This window comes from Triticum dicoccoides, chromosome 2B (assembly GCF_002162155.2).
Source record: "Triticum dicoccoides isolate Atlit2015 ecotype Zavitan chromosome 2B, WEW_v2.0, whole genome shotgun sequence".
Classification (NCBI taxonomy): Eukaryota; Viridiplantae; Streptophyta; class Magnoliopsida; order Poales; family Poaceae; genus Triticum; species Triticum dicoccoides.
Genome location: NC_041383.1, coordinates 751463434 through 751473592, shown reverse-complemented (window position 1 = coordinate 751473592; position 10159 = coordinate 751463434). Strand labels below are relative to the sequence as shown.

Sequence of the window (10159 nt, the reverse complement as noted above, 5' to 3'; positions counted from 1 at the left end):
AACCGAGTTGAGGCAGACGATCCGGAGGAGCTCGAGCTACCGCCAGTGATGCCCCCTGCTGTTGGTTCGCTTACACCGGGCGGCGGTCTAGTATTGGTGTGGGGGGTGGGGGTGGGCAGGAGGCCGGCACCCCCAGCCCATCCGCGGCGGTCAGCCATCTACCGTTGGTGGGGGCTGATGGGCAGGAGGCCCGCATCCCTAGCTCAACCACGGCGGTCCCTATCGATCTAGGGAAGGGGCGCGTGATGGAGGCCCGCCATGACACCTCACCGCGGGGCAGTCCCAGACAGCACGGCCAGGAGCGCGGGCAGGAGGCCCACGAATCTCCTTCTCCGTCGTCATTGCCACACCACACTGCCGGTTTGGGGGAGAATGTGACTGTCGAGCAGGTGGCTCCACAATCACCTTCTCCCACCATTTTGGTTGGTGATCCTCGCTAGACTGCGTCTTACCCTTCTCCATCGACAACTAGGGGAGGACGTCGGAGCGGGGAGCACTCGCCGCGGAAGAGGACTACGGAGGAGCTCGTCGCCTTTGGTGGGATCGCGGATCCGATCACGGCTGGCAGGCGTGTCAGCGACCGGATTCAGGGACAACCAGATGTTGATGACCTGCAGTTAGCGCGCACCAAGAGGGCGGCCATGCTTCGCGATGTCGAGACAACTACAGGTACGTCTTTTGATAAGAGTTGTTCAATTATGCATTTCACCGAGCATGAAATTATTGATAAGGCAAACGACTTAGGAATAACTTTGGGTTCAAATGAAAAGGAGATAGCGAAATCTATTAATGACCATTTAGACTTAGAAGCTGAGCGGGCTTCTGAGATAATTCAAAACCTTGCATCACTTAAACCTATGAACGACGATGACTTGAAAAATTTAGGAATGGTTGCTCTTGAAAACATATGCAATAATCTCTTACCTAGTGCGGAGGCCGAAGATGAGGAGGGGTCAGAGAATACGGACACTATAGATCCTCTAATGATGGAGGGCACTGTCTCATCTTCTACCGATCCTACGTTCCCGAGGGATGAGGGGGAGAAGCCAAAGCGTCCCTGGAAACGGAAAATATATCCTACTTCGGCTGTTCGTAGAAGTGCTAGGGTCAAGCTTAAGAAAAAAAAATCCATGATGAATTATGAAAGGAATCTTTTGGAATAGCAGAGGTCTAGCTGACTTGGCTAAACGAAGGTTCTTACTGGAGACAACAATAGAGCAACCATTAGATTTTATAGCATTATTGGAAACATGACGAGATTACTTTACCTCACAGTTCCTTGGAACTTTATCCGGAGGAATTGATTTTGATTGGTATGTCTTACCTCCTAGAGGAAGATCTGGTGGAATTTTAATAGGGGTTCAATTTGAAACACGTGAGGTGCTTAACGTGGTTCGGGGTGATTTTGCGGTCAAGTTTCGGGTGAGATCAAAATTGGATGGTTTCCGGTGGTCTCTCGTGGCTGTATATGGGGCAGCACAACCTGAACTTAAACCTGATTTTTTAGCCAACTTGGTACGGATCTATGGAGACGAAACTCTGCCAATCCTAGTTGGTGGGGATGTTAATATAATTCGGAGGAGAGAGAGAAAAAATAACGACAATTTTGATGGTCATTGGTCCATGATGTTTAACATGATTATATAGAGTCTTAATTTGAGAGAAACTGAGCTCATCGGTAGACAACTTACTTGGGCCAACACTTTGCCCACTCCGACTTATGAGAAGTTGGACATGGTTCTCGCCAGTGTGGATTGGGGAAAAAAATCCCTTTGGTGTCGGTCCATGCGATGCAGAGAGCGATCTTAGACCACACACCACTTCTTGTAGACTCGGGAGAGGCTGCTCATATCGCGAATAAGAATGCCTTCTCTTTGGAACTAGGCTGGTTCGAGAAAGAAAACTTTTTAGAGATCATTGCACGCGAATGGGCAAAACCTGTTAGTAGAAGAACTAGTATTGAGAGATGCAAAATAAAATTAGACATCAGCGACAATTTTTATGAGGTTGGGCCAGAAACGAGAGTGGGATTTACAAGCAAGAAAAAGAGCGACTCACTCATTTAATTGAAGTGCTCGATCTAAAAGCTAAAAGTAACCTCCTTACGATGGAGGAACAAAGTTCCAAGTCCGAAGTTGTACAAGGCTTACGAGCTCTTCTTAGACAAGAAGAACTCAAGTGGGCATTGCGTTCTATAGTACTCAAAGTTGTCCAAGGGGATAACAATACACAATTCTTCCATATGATTGCGAATGGCAAACATAGGAAGAAGAAAGTCATACAGCTTGAGCAGGACCAGGGGACAATTTTGGGGCATGAGAACTTGAAAGCTTATATCTCTAATTATTATAAACAGCTATTTGGGCATCCGGAAGCAAGCACGGTGACCCTAGATGAATCTGTTATTAGAGATATACCTCAGCTCCATGTGGAGGAGAATGATATTCTCTCTGCACCCTTTACCGAGAAGGAGGTCCTGGATGCAATATCCCAAATGAAACCGAATAAAGCACCGGGACCAGACGGGTTTCCAGCCGAATTCTATAAGAAATGTTGGCATATTATTAAGGACGATCTTATGCCTATGTTTCATGATTTCTTTTGCGGCCATTTAGAGTTGTTTCATCTTAGCTTTGGCATGATTACGTTGTTGCCAAAGAAAGAAGAGGTTGTTCGGGTCGAGCAATTTAGGCCCATATGTCTTCTCAATGTGAGTTTCAAAATTTTCAGAAATGTGGGTACCAATAGATTGACGCAGATTGCTCATTCAGTAGTACAACCGAGCCAGACAACGTTCATGCCAGGGCGACACATACTTGAAGGGGTGGTCATTTTGCATGAAACGCTTCATGAGATTCATTCAAAGAAGCTAGATGGGTTTATCATCAAAGTGGATTTTGAGAAGGCATATGATAAAGTTAAATGGCCTTTTCTTCAGCAGGCAATGCGCATGAAATGTTTTAGTGAAGTCTGGCGGAACCAAGTGGGGTCTCAAGTCTAGAAGGATAGTGTCGGCATTAAGGTTAATGATGATATCAGTCATTATTTTCAGACGCATAAGGGTTTGAGACAAGGGGATTCCATGTCTCCTCTCTTGTTTAACATAGTGGCTGATATGCTGGCCATTCTCATTGGTAGGACCAAGCAGCATGGTCAGGTGGAGGTGTTAGTCCCTCATCTTGTTGATGGAGGAGTATCCATCTTACAGTACGCTGACGACACTATATTATTCATGGAACATGACATTGCTAAGGCGCGCAATATGAAACTCATCATTTGTCTTTTCGAACAATTGTCAGGCTTAAAGATAAACTTTCGCAAGAGCGAGTTGTTCTGCTTTGGGAAGGCCAAAGATGAACAAGACACATATAGACAATTGTTCGTGTGTGAATTAGGTTCTTTACCATTTAGTTATTTGGGCATACCGATTCATCACCGTAAGCTATCCAACAAAGAATGGAAGTGTATCGAAGATCGAATTGAAAAAAAGGTGAGCTGCTGGAAGGGCAAGCTTATGTCTTATGGAGGTCGGCTAGTACTAGTTAATTCCGTACTGACTAGTATGCCGATGTTCCTATTATCGTTCTTTGAAATTCCGAAAGGGGTTCGGAAACGACTTGATTTCTTCAGATCTCGGTTCTTTTGGCAGTCAGATGAGGCCAAGTGGAAATACCGTCTCACGCGATGGGATATCCTTTGCCGACCTAAAGACTAGGGGGTCTCGATATTGAGAACTTAGAAATCAAGAACAAATGCCTTATGAGCAAATGGCTCTGTAGGTAGAGACTGAGCCGGATGGCATGTGGGCTCAGATTCTACGCAATAAGTATTTACAGTCGAAAACGCTCGCTCAGGTTACCATAAGACCAACTGACTCGCCATTCTGGAAGGGGCTGATAAGAACGAAGGACTTGTTCCTTCGTAGGGTCAAATTCTTGGTTGGCAATGGGATGTCAACAAGATTTTGGGAGGACACGTGGTTAGGGGAGACTCCCCTGGCCGTACAATATCCCACCCTTTATAACATTGTGCAACGTAAAGAGGATTACGTTGGCACAGTATTCCAAACGATTCCCTTGAATATTCAGTTTAGACGCGCGTTAGTTGGTGAGCGATGGAATGCCTGGATGCACTTGGTTCGGAGATTGATCGATGTTCAACTCTCCGACCACCCGGATATGACTCAATGGAAATTAACTAAAACTGGGGGTTTTACGTTCAAATCCTTCTATTTGGATTTAATTAACTTTGGCCCAATCTCACGATCATTGCATAAAGGTGCCCTTGCGTATCAAAAAAATTATGTGGTTCGTCCACAAGCAAGTAACACTCACCAAGGACAACTTAATCAAGAGGTGATGGGTAGGCAGTTCACGTTGTTGTTCTTGTGATCATGATGAAATCCTCCAGTTGACATTGAGTCGTTGTTTGGAACGTGGTTAGCTGGGGTTGAGCATACTACTGCGGCTTGTATTCCGATTGAAATATGTGCGCTCTTATTCAGGTCATCTTTAGAGCTACCGATTGGATCCATATGTGGTCCTTACTCACTACCTTCATATTGCCGTACCGGTTGTGATCGTCCGCATTGTTTTCTTTTTCTAGTTTCGCTCCACTTGCGAGCTGTAATACTTTTATGACTTTGTGATACTTCGTGAATCTTTTAATAAGATGACTGCATGCATCATTATGATGCAGAGGCCAGGGTTACGCCTCCATTTTCAAAAAAAATCATAATAGCTCCACACGAACGTTCCAGAGGCAATAAAATTCAAAGCTAAGTAATTGACCAGCGGGCAACATAAGCATCATACACGAGAACTATGCATCAATACTGCAATCTGCTTATCATGTTTCTTGATGAATTCCATAATAACAATGGCAGCTCCAAACTGTGAGGGAATGAGCTGAGTTTTACATATACATATGCAAAAGCAAATTTGGTGGTTCTGTAAACGACCGAACCCGATTTTAGGATTATGTACAGGAGCATCTATTATAAAGAAGATACTAGAGAGCATAGCTATCGCCATGCTGCGCCTTCGATTGTGGATCACCAGGTGATCATTTGCAGAAGTTAATCACCATGGCCGTTGGCTGTACGAATGTCGTGATGCAAATGTTTACGCGCTGCTCTTCTTGCCGTCAGTTGCAATGCCAGAGAAAGCACCGATAGGCTTGGCCAGGGTACGCCTCTGAGCCTTCACTGACAGTGGGCTGTCCTTGGCCTGTTCATGAAGCAAAAAAACCAGTTAGAATCAGATAGTACCTAAGACTCTTAGTCAACTTGCTAGTGATTTACATGACATCATAACCACATTAACTGAAGAAAACATTATAAAATGGTCTGAGCTATTACCGCGAGGCAGGTTCCCTGCTGGGTGTTGCAGATGGGATAGTTATGAGGGCAGCAGCTGTAGTGATCATCGCAGCAGGTAGCACCCTCAAGTGGGCAACAGCCCCAGGCGAAGCACTCCTTGCCGTACTCGTAGATGCAGCAGCAGGTCGTGCTGGCGGGGCACTCGTTGTAGCTGTCACAGACCGAAGACGGTGGGGCGGGAGACGGCGGGGTTGGGCCGGGGTTAGGAGGGTTCTCGCCCGTCTTCGTCGGGTAGGAAGGCTCGACGGCAATACCACATTTGCCACTGGATGCCTTGATGTTACGCTCCATCCGGATGTAACCATCCTCTCCCCAGACGGTACCCCAGGAGTTCCTGACGAGCCAGTAGTCCTTGCCGTTCTCTGTACCATAACCAACGGCGGCGACACCATGGTCAAGTGCTGTTCCACAGGTTCCGGTGAAGATACCCTAAGAGAATAGGAAATGATAATCAGTAACTTGGATGCTTCCGAAAGGTCAAACTCATCGATTTCAAAATGCTAGTTACACCTCGTCGAGGAGTTTACTAATTGACAACAGTTTTATCTGAAGATGCTATTTGAGTTGTTTCTTTCGTACTCTGCACTTCCCCTTTTACTGTTTGATCAAAATGAGTAGCGAAAAGGGTTTAAACATCTTCAGAATCTGATGTTCTACTTTGTTGATTTCCAGCAGAAGTGGGTGATAGCTCAGACCACTTAATCCAATATATTATAGATGTGAACGCATAAAAGTGACCCGTGCACTAAAAGTGCTTCCTAAAGCAGGGACAGATAGGCATGATGAGCGCACAGAAATGATACTCTAGAAGATTAGAAAAGTGCAAATTATATGGATGATGTCAAAGCATGCAAGAGTCAGGCTGCGTCCAAGTTAATCATAGTTAAGGGGTAGTAGTTGCAGATTGCAACTGAGGTGAGGACAACAACAAAATTATTTTAGTGAAGGAGACGATAATAGAAGTTAGGTGTGTGGGCCTAACAGAGTAACATATTCATACCATTAAGAGAAAATGTCCCCAAGCTCTCTCAATCAGAATGATACCTATCTATTTTGGAAATAAGGAGGTACCATAACCTTTTGGCGCCTACTCATTCATCAAACCTACTGCAGAACAGTGATGTTAAAGAAGCTCACCGATTTGTAGAGCTGGAATGCCCTGCCACCAGCCTCAATCGCAACACTGATGGGCTGGTTTGCAACTGCCTTCTGCAGACTCTTCTCACTGTTCACGGGCACATCCTCGTACCCATCAATGGTAACAACCTTCGCATTTTTCTGCAAATTCCCCCCAAACACGAATGGAACAGAATATTAGTATGATGCACGTTCTTAAAATTCAGAAGGTAACTACGAAGACGGATGATACCTTGTTAGCATCGCAACGGTTGTCCCTCTCCTTGTAGGGGTAGTCCTCCTCAGAGTCGATACCACCATTGTTAATGATGAACTCAAACGCATAGTCCATCAGACCTCCATTGCATCCCTCGTTGTATGAAGTGTCACAGTCAACAAGCTCTTGCTCGGACAGAGGGATCATGTCGCCTGTAACAATCTGGTTGATGCCTTCAACAGCTGCTATTGCTGAGAAAGCCCAGCAGCTTCCTGGAAAAGACAAACAAATATCAGATTCTGGTATCTTTGTGTCACGATTTTAGTTGAAGTTCAATGCACTGATACAAGTGGCAAGTAGTAACAGAGCAACAATACATAGTACTACAAATTTCTTGAAATTGCAGATGTAGACCTGCTACCAATCAGACGGCGAAACGTTCAAAGAGTCGTGAGGGAAGGGCCTAATGTAATCATGTCAACTAATAGCAGAGGGGGATGGTGAGACCATCCAACAAATAACAGGACAAATGGGACCGCCAGCTTATCAACTACTCCCTCCGTTCCTAAATATTTGTCTTTCTAGAGATTTTAACAAGTGACTACATACGGAGCAAAATGAGTGAATCTACACTCTAAAATATGTCTATATACATCCGTATGTGGTAGTCCATTTGAACTCTCTAAAAAGACAAATATTTAGGAACGGAGGGAGTAGACAATGACCGCCACTACTATATAATTTTCCTCTATTGCATACTCCAACAGCCTAATGGAATCTTAGTGTCCATGTTCAATGAACCTACTTTCCAAACTCATGAAGATCATGCTAACAGAGCTCTACTGAACTTCCATATTACAGTAGTAAATCAATCAGTACTCTGAACTTCCAGTTTACAGTAGTAAATCAATCGGTACTACCACTGAATTTAGCAAGTGATACAAGGAGTTCAGACAGAAGCACATACTGAAAATAAGGTGTCCCGGCTGCTGAAAACTGAATGACTCTATAACATACTAGAGACTAACTAAGACATCCTACAAAAATAAATTTTAACTTAGCAGACTTTTATTTTACTATCTGACCTTATATGCCTAACATGGAATCACAGATCCCCCTTTTCACTGTCCAAATCGTTTAGGTGAAGCCTCTCAGCAGCACCAATTATTGCAAGTTCCCCTGCTTTCTGTTCATGTGTATACTGAACCATGGCACGTTGACCAACAAAGTTCCTAATTTACGCAACAGATTGGAATATACCAGTCGCAAGAATCTTCACTTGAAACAGATGGTATCTACCGATAATATGAAAGAAGACAAATTTTACTGTAAAAAGGAAACAAAATAGAAGCAGCAGCAGCAGATCAGCCGAGGATGCTTACCACAGCCGCCCTGGTCCTTGATGGCAGCAACGGCCCCCTTCTTCCTCCAGTCGACGGTCTCCGGCAGCTCCTCGTTGTCGTCGGCCTGGTACCTGGCGCTGAGCTTCCGCTCCCGGTCCGGCTTGGTCCGGGCGCCGAGGTAGGTGCTGCGGTACTCCTCGTTGGTGAGGTCGGCGAAGCGGTTGAGGCCGAGGCGGAAGGAGTGGAGCCCGGCGTCGGCGGCGGCGTTGTGCTGGTCGATGTAGCGGAGGTTGTCCCGGAACACCTCGAAGCGGCGCTCCTCCTCGCCGATGGCGTTGTACGTCCTGCGGTGCTCGGACATCCACTCGGCGTACATCCGCCGCACCTCCTCCTCGCTCCGCTCCCCGTACGACACGATCGACATGTCCGCCGCTGCCGCCAGCGACACCAGCAGCAGCAGCGCCGCCGCGGCCGCCAGCAGAGCCATGGAGCTCCTCATCGTCGACACCACAAGTACACCACCGAGCAGGAAGAGAGATGGGGGAGCAGTAGATGGGATTGGGTAGCAGACTTCTTGCTTTTGTTCTCCATGGACGATGGTATCGGAGGTCGCTTTATAGGAGGGGAGATGGGGGAGTGGTGGGCCCAGATTCTCCCAATCGTTTTGTTTTCTCCCTCTTAAGTCCGCTGGACCAATCGGATATTTCTATCCCTTCTGGTGGGATTTTTTTGAACCATCTTTTTTGTTGGGATGGTAGAAGGTGTCATGGACGTCGACAGCATGGGTTTGTTTAGGGGCTAATTCTTTTGACGTGTTCATGTGAAATGGTTCATTATAAATGCTCCGTTTTACTAAAATAATGGGTTATTTGTTGGGTTTGTTTATGTTGAAGATAAGGTGCCGTGTGGATGGAGGATTGGAGATGAGAAGGATGGTGGTAAGGAGGTGGAAGGATTTGACTCCGGTGGGTTTTAATTTACTTGTGGACTTTTCTTCTTCTTTGAGCTGCGGTAGTTTATTGCTCGCCAAGAAAGAAAAAGAAGATGGGTTACTCGATGTTCATGTGTAGAAATTTGCAAAAATAAAAATAAAAATTTATTCATGAGTAAAACATCGTTCTTAGCTAGTAACTGCCTTGCTCAATTTCCTTTCAGAACCACAATATAGCACCGTGGGCACTAGAATGGGCTTCCGGACTTTATTTTATCGCAATTTGTAGCAATGCTGTTTTTTTATGAGTAAAGTTGTCTTCTCCTAGAAAACAGAAGTGACACCTCTCGGTGAAACTTCAGGCAATTTCCTCGCACTTCATCGACATTAAAATTTGGGCCAAAATTGTTCTCATTATATAACTGTTTTCTCCCTCCTTCGACCATGGTAACCACATAAGAGCTGAGACGCCATGATGGGTAGCAACGGATAGATCCGATGGTAGCCATTATACGCGGGAGAGGAGGGTGGAGTAAGGGCAGCGAAAAGAAGGAGGCAACATAACACAAGGCCATGGTGGCGAATGTGGGAAGTGGGATAGGCTCACCACTATTGATATTGACAAAGACATGATCAAAGTGCAAGAATTCACATGATTTTTTACTTAATCATGTGCATGTCATTTTCTAGAGTGACATGGTGATACTTCTCACATTCAACGTCCCTAGAGGTCGTTTCTTGCACTTAACAGAGTTGCCACCTCTTTGCGAAATTTTCCAGGATTTCCTCACGATTGAATAGAACATTTTGCTCATGCACAAAGAATTAAGGTCACATTTTTATTTTATTTTATACATCGTCTGTTCTTAAATATAAGTCTTTTTAGACATTCAACTACAAACTACATACAGATGTATATAGACATATTTTAGATTGTAGGTTCACTTATTTTGTTCCGTATGTAGTCGATAGTGGAATCTGTAAGAAAACTTATATTTAAGAACGAAGGGAGTACTAAACTAAGATCACCATTCAGCATGGATGGTGAGCTATGTCAAAAAACAATGAACATACTAAACTAAGATACACTTTTCTTGTTTCAAAAGAAACGTTGTTTTTTTAAAATTGATTAAGACTTGAGAAAAAATTAGCTCGTTAAGATATAGATGAAT

At 44.8% G+C, this 10159-nt stretch overlaps 1 protein-coding gene across 1 annotated transcript; it reads right to left on the bottom strand.

The window, feature by feature from the left end:
- Window positions 1-4811: 4811 nt before the first annotated feature.
- Window positions 4812-8649, bottom strand: LOC119366067 (oryzain alpha chain-like). The gene is made up of 5 exons (XM_037631731.1): window positions 8096-8649; window positions 6750-6985; window positions 6518-6658; window positions 5360-5809; window positions 4812-5228 (listed from the first exon to the last, which is right to left on the bottom strand). The coding sequence occupies exons 1-5, from the start codon at window positions 8553-8555 to the stop codon at window positions 5124-5126; spliced, it is 1392 nt and encodes a 463-aa protein (XP_037487628.1). The 5' UTR covers window positions 8556-8649; the 3' UTR covers window positions 4812-5123.
- Between the last annotated feature and the right edge of the window lie 1510 nt (window positions 8650-10159).